At 34.9% G+C, this 26,952-nt stretch overlaps 1 protein-coding gene across 6 annotated transcripts in view; it reads left to right on the top strand.

The window, feature by feature from the left end:
• The window catches only part of Akt3 (AKT serine/threonine kinase 3), a 227,704-nt gene that overhangs the window by 152,032 nt on the left and 48,720 nt on the right, over window positions 1-26,952 (top strand). For 5 of the 6 annotated variants that reach the window (XM_075989265.1, XM_075989261.1, XM_075989264.1 and 2 more), the window contains 3 exons: window positions 3,896-3,961; window positions 5,350-5,418; window positions 23,836-23,958. In XM_075989265.1, coding sequence (XP_075845380.1) covers window positions 3,896-3,961; window positions 5,350-5,418; window positions 23,836-23,958 — 258 coding nt within the window. The remainder of the gene's footprint in view (window positions 1-3,895; window positions 3,962-5,349; window positions 5,419-23,835; window positions 23,959-26,952) is intronic. The other variant, XM_075989263.1, reaches the window with a different exon arrangement.

The following is a 26,952-nucleotide window of genomic DNA, read 5'->3' as shown; positions in this document are numbered from 1 at the left end:
ATCTGGTTAAGGAGGTATTCAGATATTTGAAGATAGGAAGAAGTGGAAGTAGAACTGAGCATTACAATTGGAGATAGAGATGGATTAATACTCTTTCATCTGTACTTGAGAAATTATGTTCTGTTAACTTCAGTTTACTAATACACTCATAAACTTATACCCAGGTTTCACCTTTGTTAATGGTATAAACATGTTTTCCTGTTTGTTTTTAATTAATATTCTGTTTTCTTTCCTTCTGCTTTTTCTCACTCACTTAAACAACACAACTGTCATAAAACAGCAAGTGTGCAAATGAAGAAAGACTCTTAGGCCATTTATCTTGGAGGGTTAGTGATAAAATTGGAGAGATTGGATCTCATGCCCTCAGGAAATAGTCTCCTCCAAAGTGTCTTACTCTGAAAAAAAAATTAGTCTCGAAAACTCATTGTTTAGTTTTTCAGGATGGACGATTATATGGAAATCTATATTTTGAAGGAAATCTGTATTTTTATGAGAACATTCTTCTTCTAAATTTTAGTACTTTTAAAACTTTTCATTTATAATTATCACCAACAAATGAAGTTTAAATAGTCATTGCATTGTTTTAGCCACTAACTTTGCCAATGTTATTTTTAACTTCCTGTTTTGACATGTTGCTTTTAGCTGTAATTAAAAATTATTGGCATCTGTGTTTACTTCTTAGCTTGTATGTACCATATCTTCATAGAAAAGCTAATTAGTATGTGTAATACAGTACCACTAAATTTGCATTAATGGGAAATTTTCTAACCATAAATATAAATTAATGATAAAAATTCGTTTAGTATATTAATTGGTCTATCCTATTGCCTTTATATTGTGTTCTTGTAACAAAGAATTTTCTTAACTTTTGTCTGTTCGTATCTTTGCTTCACCCTGCATATGTGGTTAAGTAGATTGAAGAATTCAGAGGAGGAAAGTTTTTTCCCGTGAAATTTACTAACTGACCTAGGAAAATACTGTATATCATGTGGCTGTCTTACCAGAATAAAATGAAATACCCCATAAAAATGTTTTCTAAAGCAACACATTATTTTTTTCTGCTATTAAGTTGGTTTGTTATTCACTATTTGTAGTCTTTCTCTGCTTTATTGACTCAGATTACTTAGCATACTACTCCACAGTAGGTAAATGTTACCTTTTCTGTAAATACCTTTCTCACTGCATACATTTCTTTTGATGTACCTTTTCAGTGTAGGCATGTAACTTTTAGAACATTTTTTTGATTTTATATCTAAAAATATCTCAAACTACCTCATTAGTCTAAATTATCTTATTTCTAAATCAGAGTACTTTAATGGTCTCCTTTCTGTTTTACTCTACTCACCAATATAACATCAGTAAACCTTAAAGAGTGTAAATCACATTGTGCTAGCCACCATTCCCTTCAGTACCCCATTGGATTACATTACTGAGCTTATGTTCCATTTGTTTTTCTTTTCTATCTTACTTATAATATAAATCCTCTCTTGTTAATACATATTGTTTTTAAATTGAATAGTTACTTATCTTCACTAGCCTGTGAAAGGCCCCTTTCTCCAGTGTGTAAATCATACCTAGATGATTCTGCACAGTTGTTGATGTAATGGTTAAATAAAGCAGCTTTTGTATTTATGACATTCAGCTCAAACATTAAGTACTTGCTGTATGCTAGTCATTATGCTAGATAATAATGGGTATAGAAATCTGTAAGTTCTTGTGTCATTTCCTCTTCTGATTTATTTTTAATAAAATGTTGCTATAATTGATTTAGGCAAAATAGTATAGTATGGCAGTGACTTTCAAATTGTTTGAACACTTAAACCTGGCTCCTATAAAATAAGAAAGACTGAAGTGGTTTATTTATCCTTGGCTTAACTTGCTTTAAATACTACATTGTTAATTCACTTTACTTTTTGTTCATACACAGTTGGTATTCCCTTATTTATAATATTAGCTTTTTTATATATCTGTTTCTTATTTTTCTTCTAGGCATAAACTAAGGTAAAATGCTTTTGTAAGATAATTATAATTCAGTGTCTTGATGTTCTACTCTTCATTCCTTTCTTTATGATCTAACTTTTATTTGTCAACAGTGTTGTTGATCCAGCAAGGTATTTGCTTAAGAATTTCCTAGAAGCAAATTGGAGATGTCAGTTCCCTCCCTCCCTCCCTTCCCTCACCCTCCCTTCCTTAAGATGACCTACCTTTGAAATCTGATACATGTTTTCAACTCCCCATATGTTAAATAATCCCTTCTAGTGTTCTTTTTATAAATCACGGTGGGAATTTGATTTTTACAAATAAAGAACACAATTGGGGAAATACTTTAATTTTTGTTTGTTTGTTCTATGTACCTTTTAATTTTTTTTTTTTTTTGATTTTTCGAGACAGGGTTTCTCTGTAGCTTTTGGTTCCTGTCCTGGAACTAGCTCTTGTAGACCAGGCTGGCCTCGAACTCCCAGAGATCCGCCTGCCTCTGCCTCCCGAGTGCTGGGATTAAAGGCGTGCGCCACCACCGCCCGGCTTTTAAATTTTTATTTATTTATGTTTTACATCCCAACTGCAGTTCCCCCTTCCCAAATCCACTCCTCCTCTGTTTCTGTTCAGAAAGGGGCAGGCCTCCCATCTGTATGACAAAGCATGTCAAGTTGCCATAAAACTAAGCACCACCCTTTATATTAAGGCTGTACAAGGCAACCCAGTATGAGGAATAGATTCCCAAGAGCCAACCAAAGCATTAGGGACAGCACTTGCTCCCATTGTTAGGAGTCCCATAATAGGACCAAGCTACACAACTGTAGTATATAGAGAGAGCCTAGATCTGTCCCATGCAGGTTCCCTGGTTGTTGTTTCAGACTCTGAGTTCCTAGGAACTACGTTATTTGTTTCTGTGAATTTTCTTGTGACATCCTTGACCACTCTGGGTTCTATAATCCTTCTTTCCTCTCTTTATCAGACTTCCCCAAGCTTAACCTAATGTTTGGCTGTGGGTCTCTGCGTCTGTTTTTATCAGTTACTGGATGAAGGTTCTCTGATGACAGTTGGGGTAGTCACCAACCAATCTGATCACAGTTCAGGATGCACATTTATATTGCTAGGAGTCTTACTTGGGGTCATCCTTTTGGATTTGTGTGAGTTTCCCTTACATCAAGTTTCTTCCTAATGCCAAAATGTTTCCCCTTTCAAACATCTCTTTCAGTACTGACCCATTCTACTCCCCCAACCCGATCCCTCAAATTCCCATCCCCACTCAGCGCCAGTCCACCCAGGAGATCTCTTCTAGGGAAAGTACATTCTTTTTATGAAATATGCTTGCATTTTAAAACTTACTTGAAACAAAATGTTTAAGACCTGTAAAAAGAATATTAAAAAGTATCAAGCATAAAAGATGTGATTTTGCACTCTGTTACTTTTTTGCAGTGTGTAATTTAGAATTAAATTGTGTATCCCGTGGTTCCTTTTTAAATAACTGACTGTTAATAAGAGAGTTTATTTTACAATCCTCACTGAATTGTGTTTTAATGTCTCCCTGAATAAAGTGTGTAACTGTGGAAATACTAGCTTAGTTATGCTATAGTATAAGCTGGTAAGCCATATGGGAAAAACCAACATACTTAATTTTTTCACCTTGAATAATTTTATATCATTATTTATATCATTTAATTAAATATGAGTGAGTTTATATGAATTTTTATCTTCTACCCCTCAGAATTAAACTAATAATTTGAACTTTGGGTGTAGTGGTGGAGGGGAGGCTAGGCCATAGAGGAAACATACCAGTATATATCAATACCACTTTTTTATGTCTCAGCAGTATCTTCTGGTTTCTGAAAATGCTGACAGTGTTGTGTGTTTAGTACTTGTGACATGTATTTATAGTTGTCTTTCTTTTTAGGATGAAGTGGCACACACTCTTACTGAAAGCAGAGTACTAAAGAACACCAGACATCCATTCTTAACAGTAAGTGCTTAGAGAATGTTGTTAGGACATTGTAAATTTAGGGAGATTTTATTATTGAATGAAACTATGACAGTGTTTTAAGTAATATTTACTTAGTTGTACCACATTCTTTATGACAGAATGTAAGTTCAATTTGTTTGAAACTGTTGAATGATGTGAACTAAGTGTATAATTTGTGTAGAATGCATTTATAATTCTTCCCATTGTCTTTGTACAATTTTTTAAAAAAATTTCTTTCTTCTCATAAATCTCTCTGATTTAAATATATATCCACAGACCAAGCAGGTCTCCTCTGGCGTTTTAAATTCACTGATAAAATGGTAGACTTTTAAAAGCTTATTTTGTTTTTTAACAGTTGTGCAATCCAGGCATATAGCTCATGACTGTAATACTAGTACTGAGGAGTCTGTGACAGGAGGCTCTACCCATGTTCGAGGCTAGCCTGGGCTTCCTAGTGAAATCTAGGGTACCTGGGTTACAGGGTCAGACCTATCTCAAGAAAAAAATCAAATGAAGATTTTACTTTTTTTATTTTTTTGTTTGCTGGCTTCATATAAACATTAAATCTACCACATAGTATGGGCTTCAGTTTTCAAAGGTCAAAATTTTAAATGAACAGATTTAACAGAAATAAAATCCCTTTCATGATAGAAATATGGACTGTTTTAAATACAGGGAATCCTGCCGTGTTTTCTTCATTAGAGAAAATATGAATCATGATTTAATTCATGTAGCATGTTTTTAAACAGACTATTTTACATCTAGTCTGGGATTCTGTATAGTAGAGGATAGTTATAAAGTTTCTCTATGTTCCATACTATACCAAGCATATTAAGATTAAAATAGCAACTATTGTTTAAAAGTAGAACTTTTATTAACATTTTAATGCTAGCTAAAGTACATATTTTCATAGTTACCAATAGATTCTGGTTTTTTCTAAAGTGTTTCTTGTCTGTTTTCTAATATAGTAACATTTTAGTATATTCTTATTACTTAAAGAGTTACCTAGTCTGACCTTCCTGAGTTGGGCTGGGTTTTAACCTCAGTATATACAAAATAACACTGACACGACATTGATCATATTGAATAAAAGCAACTGTGTTTCTGTGGAACTTTTCCTAGAGTTCCTTGTAGAGACTGGGAGATGAGAACTAGAGTACTGAGTACTAAGTCAGTCTCAGGTGGCACAGCAGGTTGAGAGTGCTCACCACCATTACTAATTTATTTTTACCGTATTTCTTAGAAAACATTACAAAGTAAATATACTCTTAAAGAACAATACTAGTCCATTAATTATGCTCACTGCTTTCAAGTGCTCTATTTTTGGTACCATTATACTTTTAAGACTATAGGATTATAATTAACATTTTTTTCTTTTTTATTTCAAGTCCTTGAAATATTCCTTCCAGACAAAAGACCGTCTGTGTTTTGTGATGGAATATGTTAATGGGGGAGAGGTGAGTCAAGAAGTCAATCTAGCATTTGCACAGACTATTTTCTTGCAAGTATTACAAGCAGTGTGAGTTATGGTGGTTCTCACCTTGACGGGTTTGCCTAGTTCTTCCGGTTGAGTAAACAAAAGCTGGATAGCTTTTAGTGGGGTATTGTGGTCACTGGAAAGCATAATCACTTTCCTTATTTTACTATATTTTGAAACATAAAATATTTTACTACTGTGTGATTTTTTAAAAAGGGACGTAGTTCCCTTTATTCATTGATTTTAGATTTATTTTATGTATAAGTGTTTTGCCTGCATATGTTGTGCCTGTGCAGCATGTTTGTGTTTAGTGCCCACAAAGTCAGGAGAGGGTATTAAATCTTGTGGAACTGGAGTTACAGATGATTCTGAACCAGCATGTGGGTGCTGGCAACCTAGTTCTCTGCAAAAACAAATTCTCTTAACTGTTGAAATATTTCTTGAGTCCCAACAGTATGAGTTTTGAAATTATATTAGTAAATTGTGGAACTATAGATACATAGTTATTTAGTTTTAGATAGTTTTTCGAATAAGCCTGTGAAACTTCTAAAAAGTTTTTTAACCTATTTTGAACTCAACCAAACAATATTTTACATACATACATATATATATATATATATATATATATATATTGCAGCTGTGCTTTTTCCCTTGTATGTATGTAGTGACCAAGATGATAATCGAGATTTAATAGCTCTTACACTTTTGGAGAGAAATTAAGTAGTTTCACTTGTACCTTTCCTTTATTTTCCTTTCTGTTTTAAATAAAATCAATGTGAAGAAAAAGTGAAATGAGCAGAAACAGTAACTGGAAATGCTTTACATTGTAAGCTTTCTGAAATGAATGTATTAAAAGAAGCTTGTATCTTGTAGACTTAAGTCTTATTTCCCAATCAAAATAAATACGTACTGTGGAATAGTTTTCATAAAGATTATCTGGTATATAGAAGTTACTGTGTTTGAAAATTTCATTCACTCACTCGGTGAATATATTTTGAGTGTTTAGACAGTACAGATTTTTCTGAATGTGTTAAGACATTGACTTTTCTATGAAGGAGTATATAGTTTCTTTCATACGACATGTAGGTGTATAGAGTTTCTATTGTGAGTATATTATCAGTTAGAATATCTAAGCTCTAAGTACAAATAAATTTATAAAAGATAATTCATTAAAGATGGACTCTGAAGGAGATTATTAGTGGACTGTCTAAGCTGAAGTGGCTCTTTAGGAAGGGATGATAGCGTCTCACTGGAGGGTGAGCACAGAACAAAGGAAGCTTGAGCTTCCTTTTAAACATTTTTTGCTTTTTGAAATGCTTTTAAAAATAACTTGGAGATTATATCTGTTGAATTAGAAAGTAAAGGAGAACAGATTTGCAAGCTCTTCACCTAAAGGTTGTAATTTTACTTGTAGAGGTGGAAATTAAATTAATGAAACCTCCATGTTGGTACCAGTCAGAATTTAAAATATACATACTATTGGAGTCAGTGTGATACTCAGTTCTCAACGTGTTGAGATCTAGATTTTCCTGAGAGACAGGCTTCTTGGCGTGTCTGTGAAGGCTATCTTAAGTTAACTGAGGTGCTAAGACTACTCTGTGAGTAGCACTGTTCCCTGAACTATATAAAAAGAAACTGTGAACAAATAGAAACATTCATCATGTATCACTTTCGACTCTGAACTGTGGTTCTTTGTGACTGGCTGCCTCTAGCTCCTGTAACTTCCCTGCCATGATGGATTATATTCTTGAACTGTAAGCCAAAATAAGCCCTCTCCCCCTTTAGTTGCTTTTTTCAGTGAACAACTTGAAAAGTAACTGAGACACTCAGCAATTCCATTTCCGGTAATTGTAATCCCAAAAATAAAGATAAATGACCAAATGGTATGTGAATAAATACATTTGTTGTACTAGTATGGTGTCTTAAATGAACATTCAGTAAGAATGCTGATTAAGTATGTCAAATGTTGCAAGATGAGATAATACAAAGCATGCTACTATTATGCTGAGAGAAACAGCTCATGTACATGTGAATATCTCATTATTCACTGAAATTTAGAACTGATCAAAAATTATGTACATGTGAATATCTTATTATCCACTGGAATCTAGAACTGACCAGAGACCTTGTAAATGTGTATGTACGAGTATCTCATTACCCACTGGAATTTAGAACTGGCTATATAGATTATGTATGTGTGTACAGTGAATTATCTCATTAGCCACTGGAATTTAGAACTGGCCTTGTGACTGAGTAAAGGGTGGAAGGAAAGTTTAATTTTCAGTTGTGTATTCTTTTGTAACTTTTCATATTATAGATACTGTGCATTTAATAATTAAAAATAAGCAAATGAACAGATGACTAGGGAAGAGAGTGATAGAAAGGAAACGATAATCTGTGTAAAACTTAGGGCAGCATTGAGTGCAGTGCAGGCCACAAATAAGCATCTGTATAATTAATTTTTAAAGTCTAATAATATTGCTACTAATATGCTAAGACCACTTTTAGTAATTTAGCTGCTATTAAATTTAAATGAGAAATAGAAAAATATCCCCAGGAGAATTTCTAATTTTTGGAAACTAAGGTAATACCAAATTTAGTTGAAGAAGTCTCTCCTTAGATCTTTTTGCAAACTGTCTTCAGTTTTGTATGTCTTAAAGCCTCTAAACTGGAATCCTGTGATCTCTCACAGGCTCAGATTTCATGGGAGCTGGAGATTAAAAGCATGGTAAATCATGTGGACCTGTTAGGAATCTGATAAATTCTTACTGTTCTCTTACATTCTTTCTGTGGGTACTAATGAACCTACCATTTCCATTTTTTACTACTCATGCCTGCTAGCACTTTGCACAGTCTGTATTAATGTCTTTGATAAAATTCATTTTAGTTTTTATATATGACTTTCAGTTACATGTCATTCTTGAGATCTTCTCTTACTTACTCAGATTTCTCATTATTTGGCTGGCATTTTCTCTTCTGTGAACCAAAATCATCTCATTTTAAATTCACAGAAGACAGAAGTGCCGGCAGTCAGCATTTGAATTCTACTTACTAATTTGTGGAGGTGTGATTTGGGTGATTTTTAAGTTAGAAGTATTTTAGATTCATGGTGATGCTTTTAAAACTTGATTTTTTTTTACTAAATTTATGGTTATATAAATATCTTTATTACCAGAATCTGAGTTATTAAGCTTTATGTAGTTTATGTCACAATTTTGTTGCCTTCATCCAAATCTTTTTTTAAAAAAATTTCATACCAAGAAAGTTACATTGCAAAATTCACATTAACATCTAAAGTTCAAGGCAAAATAAACTTTATTTTACATGCTGTTTTATGATACAATTTTATAGTATTTGATGTCCAGTTTTCTAAAATCTTTAAACGATCATAAGAATACAATTTAAGTTAACAGAAGACTTGACAAGTCTCATTGTTTAAAATGGTTAGCTGCCTAGAACTATAAGCAATGTCCAGGAAGCCCTCAGTTTTCATGATTTCTATGCATGGGGTCAGTGGTATAGAATGCAGTTTCGTAGTAACTAACTTCTTAAACGTTGGTTTCCTCAAAGTGACCCTTTTAAGGAATTGTAAATAGAGAGAATTTCTCTTTCCCTCTTCCCCTTTTTTCTTCCCCTCTACCCTACTTCTGAGGAAGGAAAACAGAAAAATGACAAAAATGATATTTACATTTTTAAAAATATGGTCCTAAAACACAGTGCACAATTTTTTGTATTCTGTATATTTCACCTACCAAAATTCTTTAAAACTCCTCTAGGATTATGGCATGTGCTAGTAGTTTATTTCAGTTTGCAGGGTTGCTGCATTGCAGTCATATTTCTCAGTGTTTGCTATAGTTATAAGACAGATGTCAGAGTTCTTAGCAGTTTGGAGTTATTACATAAATAACTGTGGTGAATATTACAGAACAAATCTTCATGAGTTTTTATTGTTTTTTTAGTTATGCATATTTTTAAAATAATGAATTTATTTTAATATCTGTAATTCTTATTACATTTTAATTTATTTTGTGTGTATACATAGCACCTGTGTAGGGGTCAGAGGTACAACTTTTGTGAGTATATTTCACCTTGTAGAGCTTCAAGAGCGAACTCAGTTTACCATGTTGACTCCTGTTGTCTTTACCTACTGAGCCACCTTTCCAACTGTTAGGACATGTTAGGACATGTATGAATTGGATGATTGTATTGTCTTCACCCCACCATTCACCATATTGTATCTTTTTCCTCATACTGGTCCTTCTCCACAGACATCTACTTCTAGGTTTGTTTCCTTTTAAATGTTGAGAGAAAACATGCAATATTAGAAAATCTCCAGTTCTTCCTATTGACCGAATAATATTACATTGTGTATGTATGTGACATTTCTATTCATCTCTCAGTGAGCATGTAGACTTATTATGTTTTAAACACTATGACTTATTCAGCATTAAGTATGAATGTGTAGATTATCTTTGTGGTGGATTGGCTCTTGTACCCTACAGTGGGTTAGCAGGGTCACATGATGGTAGTTCTACTTTCAGTGTTTTGAAGAATTTCTGTTCCCATGGTGGCTGGACTGGTGTGCATTCTTCTTTCCCTGCATCCTCTGTGCTTTCTTGATGATAGCTATTCTTACTGGAGCTAAGAGGACTCTGCAGTTTATGTGTATACTTTCTGTTTGACTAATAAGTACAACACGTTGTCATTTAGTTATTAGGACTGTCTTTTCAGTTCTTTTGTCCATTTCCTAATTGGATTATTTTCTCCTTTGCTACTTCGAGTATTTCGAGTTTGTCATAAATTCAGAATATTAATCTGTTACACGAATAGTTAGCAATGATTTTCTTCCAGCTCTACCAGCTATCTATTCACTTTGGTAATTGTTTCATTTACTGTGCACAAGCTGTGTAATTTCAAGCAACCCAGTTTGTTAGTTCCTGCTATTACATTTGGAGCCATTCGACAGTTATTTTCTGTGCATGTTTCTTACAGTTTTCTGTTAGTGGTTCTAGGGTTTCAGGACTTTTAATTCATAATGGATTGTTTCTCTTTTTTACAGGTGAGAGATAGAGGTATAGTTTCCTTTTTCTGCATTTATGTATATCCAGGTTTTCTAGTACCGTTTTGTAAATATTTGTTTTTATGTGCATTACTGCTTGCTTCTTTTCATGTGTGTTTACTGATGGCGTGTTCATGTATGTTTACTGATGGCGTGTTTATGTATGTTTACTGATGGCGTGTTTATGTATGCTTACTGATGGCGTGTTCATGTATGTTTACTGATAGCGTGTTTACTTCTTTTCATGTATGTTTACTGATGGCGTGTTTACTTCTTTTCATGTATGTTTACTGATGGTGTGTTCATGTATGTTTACTGATGGCATGTTTATGTATGTTTACTGATGGCATGTTTACTTCTTTTCATGTATGTTTACTGATGGTGTGTTTGGTGCCCATGATGACTAGAAGAGGGCATCCGAGTTTTTGATCTTCTGTGTTTATGCTTGGAACTGAGTCACCAACAGTATCACGTGCACCTTCACAGCTGAGCCATCTTTCTAGCTTTTCTAGTGCCATTTACTAAAGAGGCCTTCTCTTATCCATCTTGTATGTTTTGGGCATTTTTGTTTAAAGTCAGGTAACATCAATTTCTTGGGTTCCTTTCTGGTTTTTCTGTTTCATTCCATTGGACTGTGTGTCTTTTTATGTGTCAGAGCCTTGTTAGGTTTGATACTGTGGCTCTGTAATATAATCGAAAATCTCACATTATTATACTTGCAGTATTGCTCTATTTTCTTAAAATTGCTTTGGCTAATCTTTGCTTTGGCTACAAAAATTATTCGTGCTTCTATGTGGGTATTAGAATTCTTTTTCTAGGCCTGTGAACAGAATCATTAGAATTTTGATAGAAAATTATCAGTACATAGAGTAGTTTGGGTAACATAGCCATTTAAAATATAAATTATCTTTATTCACAAACATGGAAGAATTTTCCTACTTCTAAGCCTTCTTTATTTATTAAGCTCTAAAGTTTTCACCATAGCAGTGTTTAATTCCTAGCTAGATTATTCCGATGTAAACGTTCTTGTTGTTTATGTTTTTGTAATTAACATTGTTTCCCTGATCTGCACGATAGTTAGTGGCATATTGGAAAGCTGTTCATTGTTGTTTATAGATTCAAATTCTGCTCAAAAAGTATTTATCAGATTTAAGAGTATTTTGGTCAAGTTTTTAGTCTTTTAAGTATAGCATCATATAGTCAGGAAACAGATATATTGAATTCTTTCCTATTTATCTCTTTTATTTGTTTGTACTGTCTTAATGCTGTGGTTAAGAATTTGAAGACTACAGTAAACATGAGCAGAGGGAGTCGGCACTCTTATCTTATTCCTGATTTTAAAAGAAATGTTTTCAATTTTCCCCATTTAACATACAGTTGGATTTAATTTTTAAATCGCCTTTCTTATGTGGTGGCATTGTACTTTATTCCTGTTTTTTTCCCAGGGTTCTCATCAAAAAAGGATATTAAAGTTTGTCAAATATTTTTCTGCAACCATTGATATAGTTGTAGAATTTTCATTTTTGAGTCTATGTGTCAGAATTATTATTTACATATGTTGAACTATCTTTGCTTACCGTGAATGAAACCTACTTCACAGAGTAGGATCTCTTCAGTGTGCTTTTAAATTCTGTTTGCATATATATTATCAAATAGTTTTGCATTTGTATACTTTAAGGAAGTGGCATATAGCTTTTTTGCCTCATTTGGATTTTATATGAAAATAATGCTGATTTAGTAGATTGATAACATTCTTTTTCTATTTTTTAGAGCTATTTGAGAATATTATTGTTCTTTTTGGAAAATATAGAATTTGGCAGTGAAATTTTTGGACTTGGGTTTTTTTGTTTTTTTGGTTGGGAGACTTTTAACTTTATTCCTTGTTATAGATCTGATTAAGCTGTTTCTGTCTAGTTGCTTTAATTATAGTAATATATTGCAAATCTTATCTGATTTTTCAGTTTTGTTGGAAGATACATTTTCAGCACTCTGAAGTTTATTAGCATCTGTTGTAATGTGCTTATATTGTCTCAAATTTATGATTTTGAGTCAGTCCTGTTGAATAGTTTTCTAAGGGGGTAGCAAGCTGTTTAATTTTTGTTTTGATAGTTTATAGTATCCTTTTAGGCTACATTTCATTAATTTTTACCCTTTTCTCTTATATTTGTATTTAATACTTTTGAATTAAGTATGTTCATTTTTCTTGAGAATTGAAGGTATATCATTAATTTTCCATAAGCTCTCTGTATTTTAAAGTCTTTGGTATGTTAGGTTCCTCTTTTCGTTTGATTTTATGAACTTTAAAATTTTTCCCCTAACCTCTTCAGTGAACCACAGATCACAGAAGAATATATTGTATAATCGTCATCAGTTTGTATAGTGTTTGTGGTATCTTTTGCTATACATTTCACATTTTGTTCCATTATTATCTGGCTAGACATAGTGTTTCATTTTTTTGTTTTTGTAGACTTGCTTTTGTTTTAAAATGTTATCTATTTAGAATGCTTCATAGGTAGCCAAATACATGTGTTTCACAGGAGTTGATGGGAACATCCTGTAGATGGTGTCTTTTAAGTCTTGAAGTTTCTTGCCTTTTGGGTGGTGAGGTGGGATATGAAAGTAGGATGTTTGCAGTGCAGTCCTTACTATCGTAGCATCTGTATCTAGACTTTAATACCCAGTACTGTTTACTTTGTGAAATTGATCATGGTGCTGGGCTCTCCCTTCATTAGTGGACAGTAACCTTCTTTATCTCTTACAACTAATTTAGACCTGAATCTACATCATATATATAGCTGCTTCTGTTTATCCCCGTTTTCAACTAACTTGACATAGGTTTTTTTGTTTCTTTTTTCTTTCTTTTTTGCATTTATTCACTTTGATCTCTGATTTTCTTTGTAGTGAAATGTATTTCTTGAAGACGTCCATCCTACTTGTCTGCTTTTTTAATTGGACATTTTAGGCCAGTAACATTTAGCATATTTATTGAAAGATATTTGCCATACCTTTCAAATATATATTTGTTATTGTTCTTCTTTCTCTCTATGTACAATTCTTTTTAAGTATTTTTTGGAATGCTGGCTTTCAAATTGTTAATGAGTTTGTACTTTCCTTGGGATATATCTATTTTTTATCAATTAAAATAAGACTTTACTTATTAATGTTCATTGGTAATTGTAGTAGTTTATTTTCTGTTGCTATGATAAATTCCATGACCAAAAGAAAATTAAACAGGAAAGAGTTTATTTTAACTTAAAAGTTACAGTCTATTGTTGAGCGAAGTTAAGGCAGAAACTGAAGTTAAGGTACAAACCATGGAGGAATGGTCTTTGCTGGCTTGCTTTCTGTTGCTTCCTCAGCCTATTTTCTTAAACAACTCAAGACCACCTGCTTAGGTATGGCTAGGCCTTCCCACACCAACCATTAAACAAAAATATGCCTTCTTTCCATTTTCTACGTACAGGCTAATTTAATAGAGACATTTTATTAGTTGAGGTGTTGTCTGGAAAGAGGGAACCTCAACTAATAAAATGTCTCTATTAAGACCTTAACTTGTATCTAGATGATCAAACAAACAAACCTAGCTAGTAGTCATTTCCTGCCACAGCTTGAAGTGTTATTTATTGATAGTTAAGTTGGGATTTTCTCTTGCCGCTTTTAATATTTTTGTTTGGTAGCCATAGTCTTTTAAAAATATTTATTTTATATTTTGAGATTGTAATATAATTAATTACCTCAATTACCCCCTCCAAGCTTTCTCATATACCACTCCTTGCTCTTTTACAAATTCATGGACTTTATTATTATTATTAATTGTTGTTTTAAACACACAGACACACACACAACCTCTTCAGTCTGTATAGTGTTCCTTGTATGTATGTTTTCAGGGCTCACCATTTGGTATTTGGTAATCAACCTGTCTATTCTGTCTTGGAAGGACTATTGCTCCTGCTCACAGCCTTCCTTAGTTACCTGTAGTTCTTTGTGTAGGGCCGAGGTCTCCTGGGCTTGTACCATTGATTTTAGCATGTTTTTTTGTTGCAGGTTAACTTTAAGGGTAACAGTAGTGAGATGCATTCCTCATAGTATCCAACAGCTTTCTAGTTGGACTTAATATGTGTCCAATAAGGGAGGAATCATACCTGCCACCGAAAACCTAGCCAACCACCCAGGGCTAGTGAAGTCATGATCTTGGAGAACTTACCATTGCCATTTTATAGAACCAACATAAAATTTCTAACTTTATTCTAATATGCACAGATAAATGTGGTGTTCTGCATCAAGGAAACTTTTCTTTGCAAAAGACAGACCATTCCAAAACCCACAACTAGTAGAAATGCAGTTTTGAAGTCTAATCCCAATGGATATGTCTGCAAAACAGCTCCTTTACTTACGGCTCAGGGAGCATTGTAAAAGAGGAGTACAAAGGCTGTAAGTGCCAGAGGATGAGAGAGTTTGCTGTGGGAGTATGTCTCCTAGGAACATGAGCTGCTACACCCATAGTATTGCACCTACATGACTGCCTAAACATGAGATGAACAAGGACAAGAACAATAGATGTTTGCCTGCACGTCAGAAGAGGACGCCAGATCTCATTTCAGACGGTTGTGAGCCACCGCATGGTTGCTGGGAATTGAACTCAGGACCTTTGGAAGCGCAGTAGGTGCTCTTCACCTCTGAGCCATCTCTCCAGCCCCCAGTTGTAGTCTTTTTATAGCATGACTATAATGTGACATGGCAAAGTTATTTTCTCATCATATCTATTTGCAGTTTTAAATGCCTCCTTTGCTTTAATGCCCATATCTTCCCATGATTTGGGATTCTTCTGTTCAACTTCATTGAATGGATTCTCTGTGACTTTCTTTTTTTTCTTTCTTTCTTTTTTTTTTTTGTTTTTTCGAGACAGGGTTTCTCTGTGGTTTTGGAGCCTGTCCTGGAACTAGCTCTGTAGACCAGGCTGGTCTCAAACTCACTCTGTGACTTTATTTTATAGCTTAGCTGATGTGGGATTCCCCTCTGTATGCTGCGAATACCATTGGTTAATGAAGAAACTGTCTTGGGCCTGTGTAGGAATAAAGGTAGGCAGGGAAAACTAAACTGAATGCTGAGAAAAAGAGGAGGCGTTAGAGAGAAGCCATGGTGCCGCTGGTGGAGACAGATGCTGGAACTTTAGCCAGTAAGCCACAGCCACGTGATGATACATATATTAATAGAAATGGGTTAAATTAATATGTAAGAGTTAGACAATAAGAAGCTAGAGCTAATGGGCCAAGTAGTGATTTGAATAATATAGTTTCTCTGTGATTATTTTGGGGCTGAGCAGCTAGAAAGAAACAAATGACCTCCCTGTAACACTTAGCTCTTTCTCTTATCCCATCGATTCTTAGATTATGTCTCAGGATTTTTTGAAAGTTGTGCTCATACTTATTTTTTCCTCATTTTTTTTTGTGATATTTAGTGTCATATTTCCTCAACCTTGTCTTTAGTCCCTGATAATCTTTATTCTGCTTGACCTATCCTATTTGAGGTTACTTTTCACTGTGGTTTTTAAAATGTATTCTCTGAGAGTTTCATCCATGTGTACAATTTCATTATATTTTTTGCCCTATCCTTTATTCATGGGAAGCACTAAGATTCCATAGCTGCTCCCCGCATATTCATGCCTTTAAAAAAAATGAAATAATGTGCTGAGTCCAACTAGTACTGCCTATGTATTCATCAATGTGGGACAAGAGCAATCTCCCAGCACCTCCTTTTAAAAAGAAAAATTATTCTCCTTTTATTTTCTTTAAGCCTTGGGGTTGGGAGTGTTAATATCAATATTAACATCTCTATGGTTGAGCACTCACTAAAGTAGCTAATTCTTAGCATTTTGAATATTAATGCATCTGTATTAAACTTTACCCACTGCAGTGAGATGCTGTTTTAGCCATGGTTGGGAGTAGCACATTCTATGGGTATAAATATAAGTATTTAGACGGTAATTTAACATTATCACCATTTAGAAAATCAGCACCAATAGATTCTCTCTTAGAACATATGTCTTATCTAGCTGTAGGTTTTGATCATGCTTACAGTACCAGACATGGATTCCCTCTTGTGGAACAGTACTCAGATCCATCAAGAGTGTTTATTCATGCCCAGAATCAATCTTGATATTGTTATTTCAGTGGGCACATCTTGGCTGGCAGGTCTGTATTTTCGAATGCAAGGTCCAGTGCTGAGGTTTTAAGTATTTTTATTTTTTTAAATTTCTAGTATTTCTATGCCCCTTCATCTTCCAAATCTCAGTTTTCCTTGCAGAACTTCTCATCTCTGTTGCTGACTTGACTATTATATAGGTCTGGCATTAATGTCTTCATTTTATTTATTTTCTTGTTAGAATATCTTTTACATTTCCATCATTTCTACTCCAGTATCTTATAGTTTGGTTTTAAGCTTGAAAGGCTTTATATTGCCTTGACTTTTCATATTTCTTGAATTTCTACATTAGGATTTATGCAGCTGTTAGAATGGGTATGTCTTTGAGGCATTTAATAAATTTTAGAGATTTTTATTGAAAATAGACATTTTCTTAAAATGCATTTTTAATGGTTTTCTGTCTCCCAACTTCACCCAGATCCTGCTCACCTCTCCCTCCTCCTAAATGCATACCTATAGGTGTTTTCTCAGTGAGTTGACTTTTCTTGGATTTGTAGCCTGATTATAATCAGTGTAGAGGGTGCAATGTTGACAGCAATGGGAAAGCAGTAATTTGACAAAATCAGGTACTAATATATAGTAAAAGTGGAAACATCAACATCATCCTCAAGAACAAGAAAAGGAAGGTGGTTTATACTAATTCGGTAAACTAGTACTTTAGAAATTCTTACAACTAGTGCTGGTAGTCATCTTCAGACAGTGCTTGTACTCACAGTCTCAGTCGTTAGAAAACAATGAAAAAATTACAAGTTGTTGCTCTCAGTATGTTTCTTTTAGATTGTTTCACAAAGGTTAGTGATATATACTTGGGATATTAAAGTAGATATTGCTTCTTATTATCAAAGTTTTATATGAAATTTCTTTGTTAATCCCTGAAGTGTTCATGAGCTGTTTTCTCTGAAGCAGTGGCATAGTGGCTCTTTGCCATCTGTTGTTTATGATGTGAGCTCTTCAAGCTCCTCCACACTTCTGGCATGAAACAAGAATTGTATATTACTGCCTTGTAGATTCTAGTCCAGACACCATAGGTTGAGACTTCAGAGGTGTGTTTTTTTATTTTATGAGTATTAGTGTTGTACCTCGTGTGTGTGTGTGTGTGTGTGTGTGTGTGTGTGTGTGTGTGTATACTATGTGCATGATGCAGTGCCCATGGAAGCCAGAAGAGGAGTTATAGATAATCGTTAGCTATTGTGTCGATGCTGGAAACAAAACCCTGGTGCTTTGCAAGAGCAGTAAATACTGTGAATCTTTAAGGTATCGTTTCCAGCCCCTGGACTCTTTAACAAGAATTAGTGAATTGCAAATAAAGGAAGAATAAATATCTTAGAATAAAATATCATCTAATGTAAGAGGGAAAATGTGAATGAAACTATAGGACTGTGTATTACATGAAATAAGGCTGACCTCCCCCACTTCACTCCTAGCTTAAGTTGAAGCTGGCAGTATGGCTCTCATGAAATTACAAACCAGAAAAACTAGTTAAAATATGTTAAAGTACCATTCTAATCATAGTTCTCTAGGGATGGGAAAGGGGAAAAAGAAAAGAGTTGGTATATGATACAGAAACAGATAGGAGGTATAGTTCCAGGGCTCTATAGCTAAGTGAAGTGACTACAGGTAATTGATTTATTTCATATTTCAAAATAGCTATAAGAATAGGTTTGAATGTTTTAAAGATGACAAATGGGGCTGGGATGAAAGCTCAGTTGGGAACGTGATTGTTCCACAAGCCCAAGGACCCAAGTTTGATTACCAGAACCCAAGGAGAAAGTGCTAGGCATGGTGGCATATATTTGTAATCTCGGTGTTGGCAATGTGGAAATAGAAGGGTCCCTGGGGAGTCTCTGGCCAGTCAGCCTAGCCCACTTGGCAAGTTCTAGACTAGGGACACACACTAAATCACGTTCACAGACATCGCAGGTTACCCTTTGGCCTCTCTCTGTATGTGCTCCTGCAGCCGCACTTGCATGTGGATTTGCCATGGTGGTGCTCTTCTGAAGTCATGCACTTGTTGGGAAAGTGTCTCGTTAGATCCGGAGACCTCCATTTAGGCTAGGCTGGCTGGCCTGGGATCTACAAGGGTTCGTTTCTGCTTCCTTACAATGCTGAGTTTACAATTACATGCCACCATGTCTGGCTATTTGTATAAGTTCTGAAGAATGCAGTTCAAGAATTTCATGAGCTGCACCATCTCCCCAGTCTTTTCTTGATGCTTTTTCTCCCTTTCTTCAGGTTCTTGGTTTGTTTGTGCTTCATTTAGCACTTCTTATCAGTATCCTCTTTTGCTGCTTGTCCCTAACAGTAAGTGTAGTAATATCCTGAGACTGCCCCTACTTTTTCTAAGCTTTTGGATTGTACTTCTTTGGTTTTAACAATTTCCTTGGTATCCATAATTCTAAAATTGAAATATAACATCAATTGCATATTTAAATTTCAGTAGGTCAAAATAAAGCCCATTGCTCCTGTATCCCTATTACCAATTATTTTTTTCCTCTATGTTGTTTTCAGCAACATCTACTCAGCCAGCCACAAGAAAACCTCAACAACATTGATCTCTCCCTTGGTCCAAATTCTTCTGGAGTACTGATTCTCCTGAAGGGTGCTTATGGTCTCCTTAGCCGATGGCCCTCAGAAGCACTCATCAAGATCCAACATAACTTCTGGTGTTCCCAAACATACTTATTCTTCCAAAGTCTTTTATAGTATTTGCCATGTTTCAGCACATTATTGTGTCCTGTGTGTTAGTGCTATTTCCTTTAATGTCTGTAGGTTTCTATAGCAGTTAGTACTAATAGGTGATAAATAACTTTTGTGCACTTTTAGAAATTATTTACCTGAGTATAACCTCAGATCCTTTTATTATTTACTTGTTAAGCTGGTTCTCTCTCTCTCTCTCTCTCTCTCTCTCTCTCTCTCTCTCTCTCTCTCTCTCTCTCCTCTTCCTCCTCCTCTTCCTCCTCTTTCTCTCCCTTCCTCTCCCTCCCTCCCTCTCTCTCTTTCTCTCTCTGTGAGTGTGTCTCTGTCTCTCTGTTAATTTTTCTAAATGTATATTATTCTTGCAATATTCTCTGAAATGTTCTCTGAAAATATTTTTTATTTTATTGGGAACTTGTGGATTTTGTGAAAGGAGATTGAAGAATAGCAAGGGGATCCAGGAATGGAAGGAAAGGTGATGATGACAGAGAATAGAAAAAAATCAAAGCATATATAAATATGAGAAATCACAATAAAAACCCTTTTCTCTATAGTGAATATACACCACCAAAAAAAATTGCTGCTTTCTACAAATGGTTATTCTTCACCTGCTTCTGTGTGGCTCTTGTGCTGAGTTATATAGAAGTACACAGGTGGATATATTTTAAGTAGTAGTCTTTATATCCCTTATGTTTTCTTTTGGTGAAAGATTGCATCTTTCAAAACTTAAGTGAACTTTATCTGTGACGTATCTCCAGATCATCTTATATAAATTAATCACTCTATCTCCAAAGTGTTGTTACTGTCTCACAAAAATGTGTTACAGGCTGCTCTTTTTGTAAACATGTCTGCATCTTCCTCATAAGCTAGAATTCCTTAATAGTGGGGGTTATGTCTATTTTTTTGTCATTTTGTTGAAGTTTGATTGTTATATAGAAAGAGACATGTAGTTAATGAGTTTGGAGATGAGTATGTATTCTTAGGCTTTATCACAGATAAAGCTATACATAAGAGTGTATATCTTAAGAGTCAGTGTACTCCTCTTTTCCTTATTCTCCTGCCTCACAGAGTTACCTTAAAATAATTGATGGTCATTAAATAAATATTAGATTGAAATGTTTTAATACACAGATGAACACGAATAATAATGATCCAGAAAGGTAGTCCATGAATCAGGAAAGCGGTGTTAAACCAAAGCCAAGAAACACACTTTGTGAAAGAGAACACAGGCAGTCTCCTAATCTCCAAAACAAGAAGGGGAGCCGACTATATATAGATCACCAGATTTGGCAGTTACAGATCACTGCTTGTCTTTACAGAGTGCATTCCATAAAGTAGCAAAAGGACACATCATATGGCAGTGAGTTTTGAAATACAGAGTTCTTAATTATAAAACTTGAGCTGATATTTTTATGGAAGTTGACCGGCAGACAAATTTTAGCTATGCCATCCAAATAAAGACCTAGAATCTTGAATGCAGTATATTTATTTAGAGAGGCTCTGTATCTCTTTTGTCAGTGGCTAGCCAGTGGTAGAACTGATGTTTTTTAAAGAAATCTAGGAACTGTGCAGCAACACGTGATCACAGCGTCTGCAGCGCTCAGGGAATGTTAGACTCAGTGTCACAGATCACACGTGATCACAGCGTCTGCAGTGCTCAGGGAATGTTAGACTCAGTGTCACAGATCACACGTGATCACAGCGTCTGCAGTGCTCAGGGCATGTTAGACTCAGTGTCACAGATCACACGTGATCACAGCGTCTGCAGTGCTCAGGGAATGTTAGACTCAGTGTCACAGATCACACGTGATCACAGCGTCTGCAGTGCTCAGGGAATGTTAGACTCAGTGTCACAGATCACACGTGATCACAGCGTCTGCAGTGCTCAGGGAATGTTAGACCCAGTGTCACAGATCACACGTGATGACAGCGTCTGCAGTGCTCAGGGCATGTTAGACTCAGTGTCACAGATCACACGTGATCACAGCGTCTGCAGTGCTCAGGGAATGTTAGACTCAGTGTCACAGATCACACGTGATCACAGCGTCTGCAGTGCTCAGGGAATGTTAGACCCAGTGTCACAGATCACACGTGATGACAGCGTCTGCAGTGCTCAGGGAATGTTAGACTCAGTGTCACAGATCACACGTGATCACAGCGTCTGCAGTGCTCAGGGAATGTTAGACCCAGTGTCACAGATCACACGTGATGACAGCGTCTGCAGTGCTCAGGGCATGTTAGACTCAGTGTCACAGATCACATGTGATCACAGCGTCTGCAGTGCTCAGGGAATGTTAGACTCAGTGTCACAGATCACACGTGATCACAGCGTCTGCAGTGCTCAGGGCATGTTAGACTCAGTGTCACAGATCACACGTGATCACAGCGTCTGCAGTGCTCAGGGCATGTTAGACTCAGTGTCACAGATCACACGTGATCACAGCGTCTGCAGTGCTCAGGGCATGTTAGACTCAGTGTCACAGATCTTACTTTTCATATTATATTTTTTGATGCACCATTCTTCAGAAGTAATTCATTCTCTACTTGTGGTGTTACAGATTTGACAAAACATGGGAATAAAGTAGGGAACATCATAGTTTAGATACGTCTAACAAATTACTTCCCAATCTATCTAATGTTTTTTCAGTCATTTTTAGCAATATCAATATTCTTTCTTCCTCTCCTGTCTTTACTTGGGCAAATGAGTCACATACAAAGTTGCCTTACAAAATAATTTAAGTAGAGATAGGAGTAGAATAAAGGAAGAAAGAGTGAATGTATAAGAAACTGTGTAGCCAGGTGGCGGTGGTGGCACACCCTTAATCACAACACTTGGGAGCCTGAGGCTGACCTATCTCTGTGAGCTATAGGCCAGCCTGTTCTACAGAGTAAGTTAAAGGACAGCCACGGCTACAGAGAGAAACCTAGTCTCAAAATTATTATTATATGTTGGACAAGCCTTGTTATAAGCTACAGTTCGTAGCAATTTAATATGAGTTAGTGGTCTGTATGGAAATAGTTATTTTCTGGCCTTACAAAAAAAGGCACTTTTTTTTTTTTTTTTTGGTCACAGACTTGGATTGAGTATGCTCAATGACATCTTAGTGGTTTATTCAGGATTGTAAATAATTTTCATTCTTGGCATATTTCCTTTTTTTCTCTTCCATTTATTATATCTCTTATTTTACACAGAAATTCTTTGCATTTATAAACTAGATACTGATGTATTTATTAGCAGCCCTACATAATTTGGTTTTGTATGCATGTGCATTTCTTATAATTTATATTTTAATCTCATAATTGTGTTAAAATATGTGTTATACAAATACTAAAATCAAACATGTCGTAGTTATGTTTATACAGGGCAAAGATATTTTAGATTATCAATCTTGGCAGATTTCTTGATAAAGTATAATAGTTCAACAAAGATTGATAATCAGTTTATGGTTCCTCAGATCCGTTTCTTGATGTCTGTTTTTCTAAGAAAATAGATGTTATTATTTATTCTGTGCTTAGTGTTTTTTGTTTTTTGTTTTTTTTAGCTTTTTGTGGTTCTGGGAATGGACACAGGTCCTTGCAAGTGTTAGACAAACACTGTCCTCCTAATCGTGTCTCCTGTTGAGAGATGAGATATGTTAATCATTAAATGATGGGACTTATGTTTCATAAAACTAGAACTTTAGTTTGTGGTTGCAGTAAGTGCCCAGTAAATACTTGCTGACTGTTGGAATACCTTTGATTAACTAGGAGATGATTGGCTTAGAGTTTATATGATCATAGGAGATCACAGTTAAAATTGAAAATAAAAGGATTGGGCATTAAAAATCACTCCATGTCAGGAGTGGTGGAAACCTCAGTCCAATTTGAGCATTGTTAAGATATATGTAAAACCTTAAAGTTGTGAAATTTCTTATTATAGAAAATGTTATTTGTAGCTTCAGAAGTATTTCTAGAAATATGATAAATAATAGTTGTAAACTGTGACTAACTATTATAAATGAGTTTTAAGAAAATTCCTGTTTTTCCTTGAAATCAAATATAACTTAAATAATTAAATAAAAACACCATACCCATGCTCCTGTTCATTTATTTTGATAATGTCAATATTTATTCCTTGTAAGACTGGAACAGCAGTATAGTTAGAGGGAAATGAAATCTAACGACGCATACTTTTTCCTCTGGTACCTGAAGGTTAAATGGGTAGCAAGCAGAATGCCTTAAACAAGATTGGTATATTGATTAAAACGCTGATTTAACAGCTCGCAGTTTCCCCTTGGAAACCTGCAAAAGATAAGCCAGCTGCTGTCTTAGAGTGCTCGGTGTCCACTGAGAGTACACTATCTATCATCACAATATGGTGATGAGAGGTGTTTTATGTTTGTGTTAATTTCCCCCACTAAATCAGTAATTATTACAATCCTGTCCCTGCTGTTTACCCTGCAGCTGTTTTTCCATTTGTCGAGAGAGCGGGTGTTCTCTGAGGACCGCACACGTTTCTATGGTGCAGAAATTGTCTCTGCTTTGGACTATCTACATTCTGGAAAGATTGTGTACCGTGATCTCAAGGTAAAAAAAAAAATGTAATCAACATTTTTTTTTTTTTTGCAGAGACTGTAGGGACAAAGTAATTACAAAGTTACACAGTTTTGAGAAAAGCAGTCTTCTTAGGAATGTTTTTTGCTGTAGTTGATCTGAAATTTCATTCACTGATATGTAAGTGGTTCTTTTATGTTTTGGTTTTTGGCATATGAAAATTCTCTTGACTGTGCAAAACTGATCTACCAAGAGTAATTTCCTGTAAATGCTGTAATTATAGAAATGATAAACATCTGAGTTAAAGTCAGGTGATTTGCAACCTTATTATTATCTTCAGACATAAAACATTTATGAAGAAGCTTTGATAAGAAGGTTATTTGAAGGAAAACATGCATTTTCTTTGTGATATTAACTTTGGATAGGATTATATTCCTCACATTTTTCTATAAACTTAGTAGTTTGCTTAGTTTTTCATTTGTCAAAACCCTGTATTGCTGTTTTGGTAATAAAAGCTTGAGCATTGCTGAAACAGCTGTAATAGGTAAACATTCTGTAAGGCAAAGTAACAAGTAGTTTTGCCTTTTCTGTCTCTCAAGTCTCTATTGGAACTATTCAACTCTGCCACTGAAAGGTAAAATCAGCCTTAGCCATTATGTAAATCAGTGTTTGGCGATATTCCCACAAATCTTTACTTATGAAAGCAGTCAGTGGTTTAGATTTGACTACACTCTGTAATTTGCTGCTCCCTGCAGGAGATCCTATAAGCAAATGATAATTCTCATGATGTGGTCATGAATAAGGTTGACTATGTTAAGGAATCTTGATCATGGCATATTTTCAGCAAATTCTTAAGTTTAGCATCTTCTTTAAAATGTAAAGGCTGGGAGTACAGCTCAGTGGTCAGACACTTGCTCAGTTTAGGGATGACACTGACTTTCATCCCAGCACTTAGGCACCCAGTACTGTGGTTGGGACAGGGAAGCTAGAAGTAGTCTATACTTGTAAACCCATCTTATAGAAACACTAAAGTATGATCACAAATATGAGGATACCTTGGGCGATATAGTGAGACTTTTTCTCAAAATAAATACTGGACTGTGTGGTAGCTCAGTGGGTATAGGTCCTTGTTGGGCAAGCAAGTGGACTTGAGTTCCTAACTCCATTGCCCACATACAAGCCAAGTAGGGTCATATGTTTTAAACTCTAGAAAGTGAAGATAAGTGGACCCTGGGGCATATCTGGCCAGCCAGTTTAGCCTGAATGGTATGCCTCAGGTTCATTGGGAAGTTTTGTCTCAGAAATTAAGTGGAAAAGTGATTGAGGAAGAAATCCCAATATCAATTTCTGGTCTCCACATGTTCTCACAGGTACACTAATACAAATTAATCAAATGATTTAGATGTACTTCTTAGAATTTTAAATATGGTAGAATTTATCACTCTTACAGGGACTTCCTGAGCACATACAAACACATGTGCCTGCACACATACACTACAAACACATACCAGGTGTGTGTAGCCCAGTAGGTTTGCCTAGCATGGATGATTTCAGACCCCAGTACTTAGGGAAAATAGAAATAATGTGGTAATATTTGCCTATTGAAATTGGATTGATAGCTCCATTGCTAATCACAGAACTATTTCGTTTAGAGTATAATTTGGTTTGTAAAAATAGAAGTTGTGCTCCAAAGCTACAGAGAAACCCTGTCTCGAAAAAACAAAAAAAAAGTAGAAGTTATGTGATATTTTCATGGAATTACATTTTGTATGAAGTTGGGTATGTGCCTAAGAAATAATGAATATCCTGTTACTACTGTCTTACTTATAAAGCTATTTGGGACTCTTAATTCTTATCCAGTTATGTAAGCAGGGGCCTAGTTTGTTTCAAGATTTTCTATAACTCTCATTTATGTTATGGATAACTGTCTTAAGGACTAACTGTTTTATAAAATATCATTTCACACAGTAATAATAAAAACAGTTTATATTGTTGTAAAGTCAATTAAAATTTAAGGATTAGAATGCTGTACTTAAAGATAATGAGATATACAGCCAAAAATATCTAGTTCAGGGATGGTTAAATGTCTAAGTGCCATAATGAATACATTCAACTAGATGGTTATATTTAGTTTATTTTAGAACTAGGAATATGGTGGAATTCAACACCTTTACATCTATTCTATGTGTTAAGTATAGATGCTTTAAAAACCCTAGTTATACATATATATATATAATATATATAATTTCCAACTATACTTAAAAATCCTTAACTTTTCTCTTCATAAGTTTACCTTTTTCATCACTACTCATGGTAATGAATCATATTTATGGAAAACAAGAAGGCAGAGAAGCCTGGAGTTAAAGAAATGAGAATAGTTTTGAAGTACTGGGTAAATCCAAAATAATCAACAATAGTAGATACTTACTAGTTCAGAGAGATCTGAAGAAGACAGTTCATCTGAGACCTAGCAGCAGTCAGAGGGTCTTGGTCAGAGTTGCCTACTGACATCCCTAGTGAAATGAATTATTACTATAATAAAGGTCATTAAATATACATTTTGTTTCTATACTGTTGATGATGAAATTAGATTTAATTTATCGATGTAAAATATAAAGTGTGTACTCTGTATGTGAATGCCCATCATGTAGTTACCATATACAAGGTCGTAACTTTATCAAACGTTTTTATGTTCTATGTTCTCTCAAAATTCCCTTTAAAAATGTTGCATTAATTTAATCTTTGAAATACATTTATAGTATAGAATAGAGAGCATATCATATATCACAGAACACACATAATTAAGAAAGTAAAATTTAAAATTTATTCATGCTCTTTGCATCTGAAGTTCACAAGCTTTTGCATGACAGAATGGGATCATTTAGGTAGGATCACAGGAAATCAAGGTCTGGATTCGAGACAGTGTTCTGCAAGCATAAAACTAAATTGACACTAACAATATTATTGGAACATGGGTTTGTCAGTCAGCTTTCTATTATGATAATATAACACTTATGAAGAAAAGGG

Source organism: Microtus pennsylvanicus, chromosome 10 (assembly GCF_037038515.1).
Source record: "Microtus pennsylvanicus isolate mMicPen1 chromosome 10, mMicPen1.hap1, whole genome shotgun sequence".
In the NCBI taxonomy this organism is placed as follows: Eukaryota; Metazoa; Chordata; class Mammalia; order Rodentia; family Cricetidae; genus Microtus; species Microtus pennsylvanicus.
Note: the sequence above shows the minus strand (reverse complement) of the source record. Positions and strands in the feature narration are given on the sequence as shown.